This window comes from Choloepus didactylus, chromosome 8 (genome assembly GCF_015220235.1).
Source record: "Choloepus didactylus isolate mChoDid1 chromosome 8, mChoDid1.pri, whole genome shotgun sequence".
Lineage (NCBI taxonomy): Eukaryota > Metazoa > Chordata > Mammalia > Pilosa > Megalonychidae > Choloepus > Choloepus didactylus.
In genome coordinates, this window is record NC_051314.1 from 5,270,776 (window position 1) to 5,289,679 (window position 18,904).

General features: G+C 43.4%; 1 protein-coding gene across 9 annotated transcripts in view; it reads right to left on the bottom strand.

The window, feature by feature from the left end:
• PPARA (peroxisome proliferator activated receptor alpha) overlaps nt 1-18,904 on the bottom strand; it is a 79,593-nt gene that overhangs the window by 19,294 nt on the left and 41,395 nt on the right. For 6 of the 9 annotated variants that reach the window (XM_037845344.1, XM_037845345.1, XM_037845343.1 and 3 more), the window contains 4 exons: nt 14,079-14,328; nt 3,990-4,150; nt 2,165-2,303; nt 1,163-1,365 (listed from right to left, as the gene is read on the bottom strand). In XM_037845344.1, coding sequence (XP_037701272.1) covers nt 1,163-1,365; nt 2,165-2,303; nt 3,990-4,150; nt 14,079-14,286 — 711 coding nt within the window. In that variant the 5' untranslated portion in view covers nt 14,287-14,328. Of the gene's footprint in view, nt 1-1,162; nt 1,366-2,164; nt 2,304-3,989; nt 4,151-14,078; nt 14,329-15,363; nt 16,752-18,904 lie in introns of those variants that run through there. The other 3 variants (XM_037845346.1, XM_037845342.1, XM_037845347.1) reach the window with 2 other exon arrangements.

Genomic DNA, 18,904 nt, shown 5'->3' on the forward strand with positions numbered 1-18,904 from the left:
AATTAATACAACACGAGAGTGCTTTGCTAAGAGTAAAGGTGACTTTTAAGTTTGCTTTGAATCCTTAAACCCAAGGGAAAAACACAAGGTCTCAAACAAAAGTTTTGGTCACCCTAAGTTTGGGGTTATGCTAATTATTTTCAGGATAGACAATCAAAGTTAAAAGGTTAACTCTGCTTTCGTTCTTGAAATCAAGAAAAGTTTAATTTGTGTGAGCTTCTGGGGCTGCCTGGCATGGGTACGGCTTTGCTGAGTTAATAGGGTTTGCTGGAACCCTCTGAAAATGTCTCACTCTATTTAATTGGAGAATATACTGAAGAATTAAAGACTGTAAAAAAGAGCTTTGGTTTGTTCATGAGAGTCTGTAGCTTGTGAAATACTTTATTTTCTTGTGACTAAAAATTTCAGCTTGTAATTCCCAATACAAATTGCTTCAAGCTATTCATTAATGCAAATTAAACTTGTTCGACTATGTTCTTAGGAAAAAGGTAAAATACCTTTACCCGCCAACCTTGGGCCATCCCTGCCTTTGAAGGTGGCTCTGAGGGTAGTTTAATGGAGATGGAGACTTATTTAACTATGGGGCGGGGCAGGAGGGCTTCAGGCCGGGCAGGGGGCAGAACTAGGAGGCTCCACCAGGGGCAGTCGTAGGGGCTACCGTAGAGGTCCAGACCGGTCCAAAAGACAGTCAAGTTTCTGAAAAGAAAAGATCCTTTTTAAGTCATGAGATATCATAGCCATCTCACTGAAGAAAAAGAAAGCGGGGAGAGGGGCTGGGGAGGAGGGAGAAGTTTTCGGAGGAAGGGGGCACTTCCCACATTTTGAGTGGGAAGTGAACAGTTTCATTTTTTTGGCCTTAAGATAGGATTTTAACCCTAGCACTTGGTAGGTTATTAACTAGATTTTTTTGTGGCTTGTTAATAACATGGTCATTATAATGACTTGGGTGCTTTGAAGTGGACCAAGCCGAGAAGATATGAGTTGCTGGTAAGTTCTGAACTCAGAATGAAATGTTTCACCACCACCGTGTCCCGTCTGCCTTTGGAACAAACAGCATTTTCTCCACACTTGATGCGCGTTTCTTCAGGAATTCTCTAGACTCCTAGCTGCACGTCCCTACCGGACACTCCAGACCCCACGGCGAGCGGCGGCGGACACCTACCGGGTTGTGGCTGGCCTTGCCCGCGAGGATCACTCTGGCTTTCACCTTGTTCATGTTGAAGTTCTTCAGGTAGGCCTCGTAAATGCCCTTGGCCAGGGATTTGAGGTCGGCTGTTTTGGAATCGTCTATATCATGTTCGCATGTGAGAATTTCTGCTTTCAGTTTTGCTTTTTCAGATCTTGGCATCCGTCCGAAACGAATTGCTGGAGGGGGGTAAGGACGGAATAATGGGAAACACTCAGAAACAAGGGATTGGGGGGCGGGCAGCACAGAACAGTGACCGACGGTCGGATGAAACAGTCACGCCATGAGTTAAACTACAAGTGGCAACGTGCAGGTCAGCGTAAGTCCAGCTCTCGATACTATGCAACTCTTGGCGCGGGAGAGATGAGCGGAAAACCCACACTCGGTGAATCCTAGACTTTTTAAAAAAAAAAGTTTAAAAAAAAAAAGGTAACACCATTACTCATTTCATTAGTGAAATAAGCTTACAGTAGCTTACTCCCCTGGGTACATAATTGATCCATTAGCTTAAAGAGATGAAAATGAGTCTCAAATGAGTTTATATAACACCTTTTGCTTTTTCCAGAAGGCAGAGACACAACACTTCTGAACTAGTTATTTTAAATTTACCTTCACGAAGTAATTAGCACATTCTAAAATTAGAGTATGCCTGAAAATAATTAAATTTATAAAATGGTAAAATGTTGAAAATGCCACACATTTCTTCTGTGGGATATGCGTATATATACAATCCCTGCAATTTCCAATCACTTTTAAACTTTTTTATCAAAGTCTTGTCATTTGAAGTCTCCAGCAATCATTCCACAGACTCTGCTGAATCTCAGCTACTTGAAACTTTTGTTTGCTGAGGCTATTATGATTATGAAATGACGTGGACATTGAACGCTAGAACACATTCCTTCCAAGTCCAGGCCGTCCCGACCGACAAGGAAGGTAAACTGGGAAATGGACTGGAGAGCAGGAGGGGTTTCCACTCACCATTGTGTGACATCCCGACCGATAGGCACTTGTGGAAACGACAATATTGACACTTATTGCGATTCTTTTTCTGAATCTTGCAGCTACGGTCACATTTGTCATATGCCAGCTTTAGTCGAATAGTGCGCCGGAAAAACCCCTGTGTGATTAAGACTCGGTTTATTAAACAATATGGACCACTAATAAATTTGTTAATACCTTTTTTGTGTTTCTTCTTGGTCATTTATTGCCTCTTTGTATATAAACTGAATTTAGAGAAGTAATTCTAAAAAGTCTGATATATTAAGGACAAATCAAAAAACTTAAACTTAATAACATTTGACATAAAAAATAAAACATGGCAAAATTCAAAGTATTTTCAAAATATCCTTGTCTGACTTGGAAAGACACAGAGTTTTCCAAAGAGTTACCTAACTCTGCTGCTAAGATTTATACAAATGTAAGTTTTCCCTCTCAAATACATATGCATATTTGCAACTAAAAACTTTCTGGAAAACTTTGTAAAAAAAATTTTTTATTAGAGAAGTTGTAAGTTCCCAGAAAAATCATGCAGAAAGGACTGAGTTCTGATACACCCCCCTTCACACACAGCTTTCCCTATTATTAACACTTTGCATTCATAAGCTACCTTTGTTACAATTGATGAAACAATATTATTATAATTATACTATTAACTGTAGTCCATGGTTTACGGGAGGGTTCACTGTTCGTGTAAAAGAATATTAATTCCCTAAAAAATAAAAATTATAATAAAAGGAAGCCAGTCATTTGTAAACAATTTTCTTCCTTGATAAAAGAAACAGTAAGAAACAACTTTACTATTTAGTTCATAAAAAACAAAAGCAAACAAAAGAAAGCAAATCATAGCCTGAAGAAAAGGCTGCTTATAGGTGACTTCTCACATTTACTTAAAACACGTGGTTGAGCGTGCGGGAAGGAGTCTACATTTGCTTGTGTTTCTTCCACATTCCCCGGGAGGCAGGGTCGACTGGCCCGTAAGGGGGGACGGGAATTTCCAGGGGAGTGTGGGGGAAAGTGGATTCCGTCCTGTTACATCACGTGACATCTCCAGGTAAGCCTGTAAAGCAGAGTTTCTCAGGGGACGAGCGTGGAGACAGGATTTGCAAGCCAGAAGGCAGAGGTGCCCTGCTGACTGCAGCCCTCGAAGGCCAGGCCTCGGCTGGGGCAGAAGGCCAGGGTTTCCAGAAAGCACCATGGGCAGGGTGGCCTTGAAGGGGACAGCACTTTCCAGAAAGTTAGTAAACTCTTCAGGACCCAGCGTGAGCAAGGAAAGGGGACTTGTGCTCTTTACCAACATTCCGACGGCTAGCTTCCCGGGTGACGGGTACAGAAGGCACCAAAAGTGAGGCCGTACACCTGACACTGCAGGTACGTGATGGCTCGGGTGCCACTCGGGACACAATGGCCTGCGTTCGTTCTCACCATCATGCTGGATCTCGGGACGGGCCCACGAGGCAGCCAGAAGACGGCTGGGCCACAGAACCCGCCCTCAGGGACCCCTGACCCTGGCCGTGTGCCACAGGGGGTCTGGGCACCTTCGGTTGGTTGCTCGTCTCATGAGCCGGCATGAGGAGGAGGACGTGCACAGGTGTGCTCGCAGTTCAGGTGGGGAGACCCCGGCGTGCGGGCAGGAGCGGCCAGAGGGGCAGGGGGCTCAGCGCTGGGCCTCCCCGGCCATGGGCTGTGGGTTCCTGAGCGAGACACCATGTCTGACTGCCAGTGCTCTCACCTGGCCTGCTGGTGAGTCCTGAGGGATTGCGGCAACAGCTCCCTCACCTCATATTCCAGCGGAGTGTCCACTTACCTTGCAGCCTTCGCAGGCGTGGACTCCGTAGTGGTAGCCTGAGGCTTTGTCCCCACAGATCCTACACTCAATGTTTAACGCTTCACTGGGGGACTCATCTGTGCCACCAGGAGCCACCGGGCAAGTGACCGAAGAAGGGCTTGACGCTGGCGAAAGCGTGTCTAGGAGGAAAGAGTTACGGAGATTAAAGAACCGCCACCCTGGTCTAGGTCTTAGGAAACCATGACTGAGTGTGGGGGGCCTTGGGTGACGAGACATCAGGACACAAGCATGTCCGCAGAGCTCCCCTCCTCAGTCTGTCCTGCTCCTGGGTCACCCCACATGCCCCCATCCTTGCACTGGCACCCCAAAAGTCGCGGACTCTTGCTGGCTACTGCTGGGCTCCTCCCAGACTCCAGAGCTGTACGTCCGGCTCCGTCACCCACACCTCCACCTGCGGGACTCCCCAGGCCCCCCACTCGACGTGTCCACCCCGGAACTCATTATTTGGTTTGCTTCCATCCTTCCAGCTCTTTTGCAATTATTAACTTAGTAAACAACACCAGGAGATGGGATAAACAATCCATGAAAGAAACAATGATACGATGGACTTGATTAAAATTAAAAACTTCTGCTCTGTAAAAGGCACTGTTAAGAGAATGTAAAGACATGTCACAAACTGGGAGAAAATATCTGTAAAGCATACATCCATCTGATAAAGGACTACACTGTATCCAAAATATACAAAGAGCTCTTAAAACTCAACGGTAAGAAAACAACCCAACTTTTTAAAACATGGGCAAAAGATCTGGACACCTCACCAAATAAGATATGCAGATGGCAGATAAACATGTGAAAAGATGCTAAACATTACCTGTCATTAGAAAATTGTGAGTAAAAACAATGAGATGCTGCTGCACACCTATTAGAAGGGCAGAAATCCCAAACAAAAATGATGATACTGGTAAGGGGGCAGAGTAGCAGGGACTCTCATTTATTGCTGGTGAGAATGCAAAATGGTGCAGCTGCTTTGGAAAATACTTTGGCAGTTTCTTACAAAGGAAAACAAGTTTATCATATGATTTAAGAATTGTGCTCCTAGGGACTTACCCCACTGAAATGAAAACTAATGACCACACAAAAACCTGCCCACAAATCTTTACACCAGTTTTATCCATGATTGCCCAAAACTGGAAGCAACAAAAATGTCCTTCTATAGAAGAATGGATAAACAAACTGTGGTACATCCATGCAACGGAATATTTTCCCATATAAAAAGAAATGATCTATCAAGCCATGGAAAGACATGGATGAATCTTAAATGCATATTCTTAAGTGAAAGAAGCCAGTGTGAAAAGGCTACATACTTGCCCCCTTGAGGAGCCTGTGGAGAATGCAGGGGTATTTGCCTACCCCACCTTCATGGTTGCTAACATGACCACAGACATAGGGGACTGGTGGTTTGATGGGTTGAGCCCTCTACCATAAGTTTTACCCTTGGGAAGACGGTTGCTGCAAAGGAGAGGCTAGGCTTCCCTGTATTTGTGCCTAAGAGTCTCCTCCTGAATGCCTCTTTGTTGCTCAGATGTGGCCCTCTCTCTCTGGCTAAGCCAACTTGAAAGGTGAAATCACTGCCCTCCCCCCTACGTGGGATCAGACACCCAGGGAAGTGAATCTCCCTGGCAACGTGGAATATGACTCCCGGGGAGGAATGTAGACCCGGCATCGTGGGATGGAGAACATCTTCTTGACCAAAAGGGGGATGTGAAAGGAAATGAAATAAGCTTCAGTGGCAGAGAGATTCCAAAACGAGCCGAGAGATCACTCTGGTGGGCACTCTTACGCACACTTTAGACAACCTTTTTTAGGTTCTAAAGAATTGGGGTAGCTGGTGGTGGATACCTGAAACTATTAAACTACAACCCAGAACCCATGAATCTCGAAGACAGTTGTATAAAAATGTAGCTTATGAGGGGTGACAGTGGGATTGGGAATGCCATAAGGACCAAACTCCACTTTGTCTAGTTTATGGATGGATGTGTAGAAAAGTAGGGGAAGCAAACAAACAGACAAAGGTACCCAGTGTTCTTTTTTACTTCAATTGCTCTTTTTCACTCTAATTATTATTCTTGTTATTTTTGTGTGTGTGCTAATGAAGGTGTCAGGGATTGATTTAGGTGATGAATGTACAACTATGTAATGGTACTGTAAACAATCGAAAGTACAATTTGTTTTGTATGACTGCGTGGTATGTGAATATATCTCAATAAAATGATGATTAAAAAAAAAAAAAAAAAAAAAAAAGAAAAGGCTACATACTAAAAGATTCCAGATATATGACATTCGAGAAAAGGCAAAACTACAGCAATTGTAAAATGATCAGTTGCTAGGGATTGGGGCAGAGTTGAATAGGGAAAGGATAAGGCTTTGAAGGGTGGTGAAACTATTCTGTAAGAAACTGTAATGGTGGATCTGTGACACTTTGCATTTGTCAAAACCCTTCCCAAGAGTGAACTTCAATGTATGCCAATTAAACAAAAATAATTTAAGAGATCCAGGGATCTCAGGATGGAATGCAGAGTGTGACAAAGCAATCTCATAGTTTTACAAATGTATCGGACAGGTGGGGGTCACTAGTGCAGACTAAGTGACTTTGGAAATGAGTGAAGTCTGTCTAAGATAAAGGCAAAAGAAATAATATACAAATACTGCACTCTAGTTGATAAAGTTGCTTCCCATGGTTAACAATTCTGATGTGTACTGGAATCGAACAACTAAATACATGAATGGTGGATGGTGAGAGCCGCATTCTCACAGTTGCATGGGAGGTCAAAGATTAGCAGGAGAAAGAAGCTAGAGTGATCCATGGGTTAATGGATTAGAGTTGAAGACATCACTACGAACTCATGTTTAACGTAATATAGTTACAGAAGGTTACATAAAAAAATACTTATAGATACATGTATATACATGAGTTAGTGAACACACATCTATTTCCTTGCTCTGTCAGCTGAGAGGACCTTGAAGTGCCAGCATCTTGAAGTGCCAGAAAGTAAGGAAGCGATCAAAAATATTTAAAAACCCACAATGATGGGGTAGGTCAAAGGGATACAGGAGCTGACGGCCTCAACGAACTCCTGATGGTCAACACTAGAACAATTTGACCAACACAATAAATAAAGTATTGGGATTATATGCCAATGTATAAAATTAACATCTATGAATTCATACTGGTATAAGTGATTGAATAAATAAATAAATGGACGAGAAGAAACGAGAAGTGGCACACAACTTCTCACTCCTTCAGTGTGGGCTGCACATAGTGACTATCTCCCAAGGAGTTCAGGATGGAAACGGGGAAGAAAAGAGTGACTTTTCAGTGGAGAAACCTGACAAATGCTACTTCGGCCATGTGGTCAAGGTCAACGTCAACACCCATAGGTCATGTTGACAGTGTGGACTCTTGATATGCTGTGATGAGAATGGCACTTTACCTCTGTGGCGTTACCCCATGGCCTTCCAAAAACCCATAACCCCAGTCTAACCATGAGAAAAACATCAGACATATTCCACTGAGGGATGTTCTACAAAATCCCTGGCCAGCCCTCCTCAAAATTATCAAGGACATCAAAAATGAGGAAAGTCTGAGACACCTTCACAGCCAAGAGGAGAGAAAGGAGACAAAACTAGGGGAAAACTAAGGAAATCTAAATAAAGTACGAAATTAAGAGCACTAGAAAAGGTAACTATATGGGTAAATACAACAAATAATTTAAACCTCTTTAAAAGATAATTGGCTGCAGAATATGACTCCCGGGGATGAATGTGGACCCGGCATCGTGGGACTGAGAGTATCTTCTTGACCAAAAGGGGGATGCAAAATGAGACGAAATAGTTTCAGTGGCTGAGGGATTTCAAATGGAGTCGAGAGGTCACTCTGGTGGACATTCTTATGCACTATATAGATAACACCTCTTAGGCTTTAATGTATTGGAACAGCTAGAAGTAAATACCTGAAACTACCAAACTCCAACCCAGTAGTCTGGACTCCTGAAGATAATTATATAATAATGTAGATTACAAGGGGTGACAGTGTGATTGTGAAGACCTTGTGGATCACACCCCCTTTATCTAGTGTATGGATGAGTGGAGGAATGGGGATAAAAACTAAAGGACAAATGGGGTGGGATGGGGGGATGATTTGGGTGTTCTTTTTCACTTTTATTTTTTATTCTTGTTCTGGTTCTTTCTGATGTAAGGAAAATGTTCAGAGATAGATTGTGGTGATGAACGCATAACTATGTTATCATACTGTGGACAGTGGATTGTATACCATGGATGATTGTATGGTGTGTGAATGTATTTCAATAAAACTGAATTTAATAAAAAAAAATAATAAATAAAAAATAAATCCTATGATAGTTATCCACATGTCCATTAAGTGGGTAAAATTAGTGAGTGCTAAAAAATATGCCTGAAAATAATTTAGAAGAATTAGATATAAAATTAGATATTGTAAAAATCTGTGAAGGAGTTGAAACAATGACTATGATACAATGTGCAGTTAATTTAGTAGATAATGCTGATAAAATAAAAATGAACATTAAATAAAAATTTTTCTACAGTGGTTGTAGATATATGCTTTCTAGGAACATACCTTCCCTATGTGTCATGTAGCTGTAAATGCCAGTTTTGAGTATTATTAGTCTAAAATTTACAGGGTCTTTAGGAAAACATTCCTTGCACTGATGGTTCTAAATTGCTGAGAGAAGGGACACTGTTTCTATTTTGTTTTGTTTATTATACTTCACATGAAAATTGGATATCGTAATACTCTTATGTAACTGTACCTTTTGCTTCACAATATAATTTTGAAAACCATAAATAAAAAAAAAAGATAATTGGCTGTTTAAAGCAAAAAATCACTATTGTGTAGATTGTGAACTTCATAACATGTAAAAATAAAATAATATGAAGACTGTATTAGTTAGGGTTCTCTAGGGAAACAGAATCAATGAGAGATATCTATAAATACAAGATTTATAAAAGTGTCTCACGCAGCTGTCGGTATGCATGAGTCCAAATTCCGTACGGCAGGCAGCAAACTAGCAACTCCAATGAAGATGTTCGATAAACTCCTCAGGAAATGAACTGGCAACTTTGATGAACTCCTCAGGAAAAGCTTCGCTGGGCAGCCAAAGAAGAAGTGAAGGTCCTCTATCTGTCTTGCTTAAAAGTCTTCAACTGATTGGATTAAATCCAGCCAATTGCATTCTCTCATTGTGGAAGACATGCCCTTCATTGATGTCACCAGTCACAGCTGCAGTCAACTGACTGATGATTTAATACACCAGCCTGTTGGTTTATTAACCAGCCACAAATGTCCTCGCAGCAAGCAACGGTTAGGCCAGTGCTTGCTTGACCAGACACCTGGCTACCATCACCTGGCCAAGTTGACACATGAACCTAACCATCACAGAAGACAATACCACAAAAACCAAGGGGAAAAAAAATGGAAGTACACTGCCATAAAGTCTTGTACTCTACATGCAATGGTATAATATCAGGGTAGATTATGCTGAGCTAAAGATGTATACGATAAACCCCAAAGCAACCACTAAGACAACACAACAAGGAGCTATGGCTAATAAATCAACAAAAGAGATAAAATGGAGTTTTAAAAATACTGAATTAATGCAAAGGAAGGCAGAAAAAGAGGAAAAGGGGAACAAGATACAGATGGGCCAAACAGAGGACAAGTCACAAGAAAGTGGATTTAAATCAAATCACAAGATAAAGATACAATAGGTTAAATGAAAAAGAAGAGGAAAAAAATACATGTTAATACTAGTCATCAGAAAGCTGCAGTGTCTGTGTCAATATCAGACTAAGTATGATTAGAACAAACTTTACCAGGAACAAAAAAAAGAGTTATTTCATCAGGGATAAAGTGATCAGCTCATTAGGAGGACATAACAATCTTTTGCACCAAATAACAGGGCTTCAAAATATATGAAGGAAATAATGATGGAACTGCAAGGAGAATCAGGCAAAGCCACAATTATTATGGGAGATTTCAACACACCTCTCTCAATAATTGATAGAACAAGTAGACCGAAAATCATAAGAATATGGAAGATTTGAAAAACTATCTACCAACTTGATCAAGTTGACATTTATACATGGAACACTCCACCCAATGACAGCAGATTATACATCTTTTCATGGACATCCAGAACATTTACCAAGTGTAATGGTTAAGTCCATGTGTCAACTTGGCCAGGTGGTGGTGCCCAGGTGTCTGGTCAAGCAAGCACTGGCCTGTTACTGCAAGGACATTTGTGGCTGGTTAATAAACCAGAAGGCTGGTTTATTAAATCATCAGTCAATTGACTGCAGCTGTGACAGATGATGTCACCGAAGGGCATGTGTTCCTCAACGAGAAGATTCATTCAGCTGGATTTAATCTGATCAGTTGAAGACTTTTAAGGGAGAAGAGAGAGAATATTCATTTCTTCTTTGGCTAGCCAGCCTCTCCTGAGGAGTTCATTGAACACCTTCATCAGAGTTGCCAGCTCACTGCCTGCCCTACGGAATTTGGACTTGTGCATCCTGCTCTATGGAGTTTGGACTTGTGCGTCCCCACAGTTGCATGATGCACTTTTATAAAATCTCGTATTTACAGATATCTCTTGTTGGTTGTTTCCCTAGAGAACCCTGACCAACAAAAATACCATGTACAAAAGTGCCAAAAATATGAAATATTTAGTGATAAGTCTGACAAAAAATCTGAAAGACCTGTATGCTAAAAACACCAAAACATCACTGAGAGAAAATAAAGGGGGCCTAGCTAAATGGAGAAATGAACATGCTCATGGATCAGAAGCTTCAGTATTTGTTAAGATGTTGATTCTCCCTAAATGGATTCATAGATCTGGTACAAACTCAATCAAAATCTCAGAAGGCCTTTCGGTGGAAAGTGACAAACTGATTCTAAAATTCATAAGGAAATAAGAAGGACCTAAAATACCAAAATATCTTTGAAAAAGAAGAATAAAGTTGGAGAACTTACGCCACCTGACTTCATGCCTTATTGTAATGCTACGGTCATCAGGACACCGTGTTATTGGGGTCAAAAGAGACAAATCGATCAGTGGAACAGAATAGATAGTCCAGAAAAAGATCCACACATCCACCGTCCACTGAAGTCTGATGAAGACACAAAGACAGTTTAATGGAGGAAGCCCAGACTTTTCAACAAATGGTGCTCAAACGAACAAACAAAAAACCAGACATCTTTTCAAATCCATAGATAAAGAAAATAATAATTTCCTGGTGAATACTACAAATAGTCAATATAAGAAGGAGGATGAATGAATGCAAGATTGGGTCTATGGGGTGGTGAAAGAAGCACCTGATCTGAGTTCGTGAGAGCAGGGTCTTAGCCCTGGCTTCCCTGCCTCTGGTCTTGCAACCCCCACGAAGGTCACCCAGAGCCCACTAACCCATCTCTTCAGGGTGTCCCTTGGACCTCGTGTTCCTGATGGACCCAGTCGAGACACTGCTGGCTTTCCAGCGGGACTTTGTGGGACATGCAACCATCGTGGCTTTGGGGTCAGCCAGAAGCTTGGCATCTTCTCCTTCTGGCTGAGTGACTGGGGCAAGTTACTTCATTTCTCTGTTTTGTTTTTTTTTTCCTACATTTATTTAGTTATTTTAAAAATCTTCTGCACTGAGTGTTTACGAGGATCAAATAAGCCTTCGCACACACTGCTTATTCCTTCGGCCAGAGAGGCTCTTACCCACCGTTTTCATTTTTTCTTAAAGAATTTCAAACAGAAAATTTTGTACACATGCCCATTGCCCGGGCTTACAAATGTTGATGTTTTATCACATTGCTTCAAGTCTTAAAAAAAAAATGCATCCTAGTATATAACATTTAAAAAAAAAGAAGAATCTATTGGAGGGTGCTGGGGAGCTAGGACAACACGATCACAGCGGTAATTAGGTGGGACTCTCGACCAGATAAAGGATGTCCGTGGACAAACTGTCTCTAAAGCAGCGAACAGTACTGCACAGCATTAACCTCCTGGTTATGATAACTGTACTAGGGTTAGTAGTATGCTGACACTCGCACACAGTGGGTGAAGGGTCTATGGCAACTCTCTGCACTATTTTTGCAACATTTTTTTCTTAAACTTTTTACTTTGAAATAATGTCAAAATTACAGGACAGTTGCAAAAATAATACAAAACCCACACAGAGAACTCAAAAATACTCCTTCCACCCAGATATGCAGATCCGGCAATTTTAACATTTTGCCACATTTGCCATAACATTCTATCTTTCCTTCTGTCCATCTATCTGTCGATCTATCCAATCTGCTAAACTTTTGAGAAAGGTTGCTATATCATGTTCCTTGAACACGTGATACTTCCATGTACATTTCCTAAGAAGGATTCACTTATGTAATATGTACCTTAAGTGCAGTTATCAAGTCCAAAAAATTTAATGTGGATGTAAAGCTTATAGTCTATATTTCCATTTTGTCATGTGTCCCCATAATATCCTTTTGGACCTTTTCTCTTCCATTATTAGATCCAGTCCAGGATCATGGATTGCATTTAATTGCCATTGTCTCTTTAGCTGCTCTCTCTTTTTTCAAAAATTGTGGATTTCTGCAACATTTTTGTGTATATAAAATTATTTCAAAATGAAACATTAAAAATGCAAAAGACCCACATCCTAGAGGGAGTTCAAGCCCCTGTGGCACCCCCTCCCCAAGTGCACCTCCCCTCTCTCAGGAGGGGACCGGGATCTTAAAGCTGGCAGACACTTCTAAAACGTGTGTCCCTATCCACTAACAATGTACTGCACTGTTTGGTGTTTAAGATTTTCCATAAATTGAATCATACTGAATTTATCCTTCCTAAGCCTGCATGTTTTCATTCAAAGTTGCTTTTTAGATGGATTCGTGTTAATGCACGTAGAGCTAGTTCATTCTTTTAAATTACCATCAAATATTCCCCTGAACAAATACAAGACAATTAGCCAGTGCCCTTTGATGAACACTGAGCTCGTTTTTGTCCTTTGGGACGACATGCCCTGCTGTGGGGTGGACCCTTGGGCCCGTCCCCTCTTCAACAGCCTGTGGGTTTCTCTGGGGAGCAGTTCCCAGTGGGCTTGCTGGGTTTTGGAGGAGACACACTTCCAATGACTCCCTTTCTGCAAAGGTTTTCCCAGGGCTCACCCCTGCAGCGGAAATGCGGGCCCTCTTACCCCATCTTCACCCAGGTCAGTGCACGGTCATCAGAACAGTCTTCCCAGAGGAAGACTGAAGAGTGGAAAGGAATCAGCAAGAAGAGAGAGCTGGGGGACATACAGTGCACAGGGTCGTTTCACCAAATGGTGCCAGGGAGAACCTTCTCACCTGCCTCCCCAGTGGACCCCTGTATTCCATTTGCAGGGCCGTGAGCTGTCCACCCAAGCTACACCTCCTGGCAGAGCCAAATCCAACCCCTTCGGTCTAACCCTTGACCCACATCCACCACGAAGCCTGTAGTCAAGTCCACCCCAGATGGCGTGTTCTTTAAACCCGAGGGTGGGTTCACACCCACATTATCCTGGGGGGTTTAAATGCTGCCTCGTGAGATGAACTGTTTCATGATTTCCTCTTCCCAACGATACGGTCAGTTACCTGAGAAGACCCCATGTTTTATTTCTTTGTGTCTGCCATGTCTAATACCTGATGTATTTCTTAGTGCAACATAGGAAGGTAGGTAGACAGTTAATATAAATTTCCAGGAAAAAAGTACTCTTTATTATAACAGGAGTCTCTGCTGTCAAGAAATATACACTGACAACTGCATTTTTAAATGCAGCAGACCATCTTAACTGAATTCCAAGCATGATTTGATTTGTGTACGGCTTCTGAAAGAAGGTATACCATGCAGAGCAAGAGCCGAGTCCCAGAGGCACTTAGCATCCCACTGGGTCACGCCTACAGAGATTTCCTTGCAGAAATATGTGATTTCTTTCCCTGCTAAAGAGAACAATTTTCTCTGAGGAAAAAAAAAGCCTAAGCAAAGCTTTGTAGGAAACAGCACTTACCTATAATAACAGATCCATCGGACGCTGGGCCACTCCCTAAATACTGATACTCGGTGAAACTAAAGCTTCCGGAGCTGTCGTCACCAATGGATTGAGAAATCTCCTGAATATTTCCCATTTCTTGTAGGAATTCTTCAGAAAGTGGACTTTCCAGGTCATCCGCCTCGAGAGGGGACAGTGGCCCGATCGGGCTCTCCATGTCCACCATCTTGCTTAGACGGCGCTGGCCACGCAGCTGAGTTCCGGCCTGCTGGGGGGAAAGAGAAGACATCGGCGAAGCCGATAAATAAGAACACTAGTTTTCTTTTAGTGAAGACATCCCTTATTACTGAAGACATACCTGAATTTATCATCTAAAAAATAATAATGTCGGCCATCTTTTCTCTGCTTGGTTCTTGACAAGCACACCAGGAAAATGAAAATATTTAAACAACCAAATGCTTAAAGAGCCAAAGCCGATCCAGCCGGGAATCATCTGTCCATCACTCATTCCTCACCAAGCCTGTTCTAGGTGCTAAAGATACAGCAGGGGAAGAGCGCAAAGTCCCGGCTCCCCTGGGCATCGCCGCTAGTGAACAAATGAACAGACAAACGTGTGGAATGTTTGCTGGTGATGAGAGGACAGGGGGGCAGGTGCTGCTTTGTATGGAGGTCAGGAAAGGCCTGGCTCGTAAGGTGACAGTAGAGACCTCAAGGACACGAGGGAGTGAGTTGCACAGATGACTCGAGGGAGAATGTGCCAGGCAAAATGAACAGCCACTGCAAAGGACCTGGACAGCGCATGCTAGAAACAAGGCCCGTGGGGCTGGGTGGGAGGCAGCGCACACACTGGGTGCGGTGTTTGCTCTGACACTTTCTCCCTGTAGCCACGTGGGTAACTGTTTGCAGTTATTCTTAAGAAAACACTGTACAGTAACAAATATTTAGAGGGATTTAAAACACTGGGCAAGTCCCAGATGACGCCAGACTGTCTCGACTAGCCAACAAAAGAACACTCTCCATATGGATACGACGACAAAATGGTGGCTCTTCCCGCGTGGTCTGTATTATGCTTTTGCCCAAACTTCTTAAAGACGTCCTGTGGCCTCCAGGCTAAAGTCCCCTCAGCACAGCATCTCCAGCCCCCCGCGGCTTGCCTCCGATCTAATCTTGCTCTCTTGGTTCTCCCTCTCTCTCCAGGGTCACCCAGTGTCCTGGAATACTCCTGTTCCGACATTCCCTGACCTATTTCGTTTCCAGGCCTTTGCCCACTCCACCTGCCCGAGCAGCCCTTCCCCGTCGCTACCTTCTTGAGGCCCTACTTGCTCCAGCCCCTTGGCCTGGCCGAGTCACCAAGTGCCCAAGGAGGAGGCCCGTGTGACATTTAACTCCGGAGCCGTCTTCCCATCTGAGAAGCGGTCCCTGTGATGCCCGCCCTCGGGTCATGGAGGACAGAAGGAGGGGCCGCGTGCCACCAGCCCCACGTGCAGCCACAGGCAGCTGCCACCACGGTCTCGCCACAGAACGTCACGGCCTTCGGACCCCGTCGGAACACTCTTCCAAAGGAAGTACTCGTCCACAAGTGTGTTGGTGAAAAAATGTTTTCGTATTTCAAGTTTGCTTAAACAACAGCTATAAGTTCGAGGATGGAGTGATGTTTTGGCTTCATCTAGAAATGCAAAATTGGATACAGTTTTCCTATTTTTGTGAAATTCACATCTTACTTGCTGAGAGTCAGATATGACTCCTACATGTTTAGAATTCTGACCATAAATCATCCTACTTGACAATAACACACAGGGAAAAAATCAAAGAATTGTTAAGCTTCCACTGGGGATTTAGAAGACTTTTTCTCTCTCTAATCTGTTAGTGTGAATCAAGCTGTGAATCTATCATGTTGTGTCTGCATTATATTGGAAGGAAGGATTCTTCAAATAGCAAGGAAGATAATGGGACAAGCATTACTTAAAACAGTTTTCACATGAAAAGATCCAAAACCTCCAATTACTAACTCACTGGATTAACCCGGAATCCAGCTTAATGAAAATGAAGAGCTGGGGAGAGGCTGGGCTGAGGGGGGCCGGGGCCAGCTCCCCCTTTGCCCCCTGGCGCAGTCCCAGCACTGCCACGGAAAATGCCCACGGACAATGGACCATAGCTCTTTATTCCACAAATACACTTTCTCCCAGCCACAGCGTCGGAGCAGGAGCCACTGGCCTTTGACTGACATAACAGCGTTAGTTTCCTTGCCATCCTGTTCGAGGAGTCAGAATATTTTAAAATCATACCATTTTCATGTGTCAGTTGCTTTGAGAGAATATCTGAAAGTTATTTAGTGAAACATTGATCTTAATGTTAACGAAGAGATAAACAAGACAAAATCGCCACGTCAAGTGAGGCAATCCCATCCTGTACTTTGGCCAGAGGTAGTGGCTGTTATCCCGATCACTGGACCCGTGGCCTCCCCAGCTTCCGACGAGAGCAGATAAGGGGCGGCTGGCTTTGAGGGTGTCCCCAGCAGTGGGGAGCAGAGGCCGTGTGGGCACACTCTGGCCTGGTCACCCTGGGTTCCCGGCACACTCTGGCATGCTGGCCATTCTCACTCGCTGTCACATCCACTCAGGGATCAGAAAAATCCTGGGAAATCCCCATCTTCTTCATCTAATATCCAAGGATCACTGCCACTGCCCCGTTCACCGAGCAGCGTCATGTAAAGCATATAGTAAGTGTTATATTATTATTGTTAGCAAAAAATTCACTTGGCACTCAAATATAGATGCCTGGCTACACCCCCAGAGATCCAGATTCAGTAGGTCTGGGGTGGGGCACAGGAATCTGCCTTGAGGTGTGTGTTAAGAAATCCTGCCTCAGGGAGACAGGTGTGCAGCGTTAGAGGGGGAAAGAGCGTTAGAAGGGGAAAGAGGCACAGGACTGATCACCTTTCTCAGCAGCTTTTGATCTGATCAAGGAGCAAACAGAACAGCTCAAACAACTGGAGAACGCAAACAGTGCTCCATTAGGTCCACGGCTCCAGAGCCCAGATCGAGAGCGTCACATAAACATAAGGACGAGGGAAAGAGTGATGGAGGGCGGAGGAAAGAGAAAGCTTCTGTTCCTAGTTCTGGCAGTGATTTGATTTTCTGTGTCATCCTCTCATTCCCCACTTAGCCTGAGAGTCTTTGAGTTTCTAAATCCCTTTTTTTTCCTTTCCTATCCAATTTAAATGCTATAGCTGCATTTTGTATATCACAAGCTCGAATGTAAACCACTGAAAATCTGATTATACATCTTAGTAATCGAACATGTATCAGTCAGAATGGTCCCTTGAGAACTATGAAGCACAGCACACAAAAGCTACAAAATATTTTTAAAAAACAGAAATGGGCAGAATTACAGTACTGTTTTGGGTTACCTAAACACAGGCCAGGTGAAAACTCTGGAAGAATTTCAACATTAATTAGTAACTTTTAATGCTAAGAAGTCTCTGTCTCATGCACTGTTAGACACAGGACTCTGGAAGATGAGGCTCAAATGAGAGTCAAGGAGAGCCCAGTCCTTCTCCGCTGGGCCCCCAAAGCTCCTGGCATCTGTTCTCATTCTAGCCCTCACTAAGCTTGGGGGTGCAACTCCTTACATGTCTCTCTCTCCCGCCAGACTGCGGGCTTCTTGAGGGCAGGGAATGTGCTCTGCTGGTCTCGGTGTCTGCTCCTCTCCTGCACGCCACGTAGCAGTGCTCAGTGCCTCTTCTGAAGGCTAAGCTGAGCCAGCTCTCACTTCTCGCTTATTCTGTGACCCAGTGCCAGTCTGTGGGAGCTCACTGTGGCTCTGTGCCAGTGTCTACAGCAGTCGCTCAGATGACACACATAACCTGCGTGTCCACAGGCAACGAAAACATAAAGGACAAGAGGACAGAAGGCACCATGATCCCAGGCTGGAAAAGTGGGCAGACTCCTGCTGAGTGAGGACAGTCATCCCAGGGGGTAAACACCAAAGGGTGCAAAGAGTGTGACAGTGGTCAACAACAGCCTGAGTCAGCAGGGGAGGCCTGGCTGCAGAAAGGGATTTGGGGAGCAGAAGCCATGGCCCTTCAACACGTTTCTCCCAAGGGAAGGCACCGTGTCGGATGTGGCCATCACCTGCACTGACCGCCACGACCGGGGAGGAGCATGTGTTGGCGCCGTTAGGACTGCTGGGTAAGGGAATGCATGGATTATCAGTGCCACTCCCTAGCTTAGAGACAACAGATGGAGAACTTGGGAAGTGCTCTACAATAAAATTAATCAGGTGCTTTGAAGAAAGAGTAAAGAAGTTTAGTTATTTGCACAGAGTAAAAGAAGACTAACAGGTATCCTGCCAGTGTGAGCTCCCTGAGGGCAGGTGCAATGTCTTAGCCACCTTGGTACCCTACATGATTAGCGGAGTTTAATGTTTTTTGAAATTAAATATGAAATAAGCAGTGGCTTTAACAATTTTTGTGCATCAAAGGACATCATCAAGAAAGTGAAAAGACCACCTACAGAATGGGAGAAAATGTTTTGAAACCATGTGTCTGAATCCAATATCCAGAATATATAAAGAGTTCCTACAACTCAACAACAAAAAGATAAGCAACCAATTAATACATGGGCAAAAGACATGAATAGACATTTCTTCAAAGAGTATCTACAAATGGCCAGTAAGCAGATGAAAAGATGCTCAATATCATTAGCCATTAGGGAAATGCAAATCAAACCACAATGAGATAGAACTTTATACCCAATAGAATGGCTACTATTTTTGAAAAAATGGAAAAATAATAAGTTCTACCAAAGATGTAGAGAAATAGGAAACCTCACGCACTGCTGGTA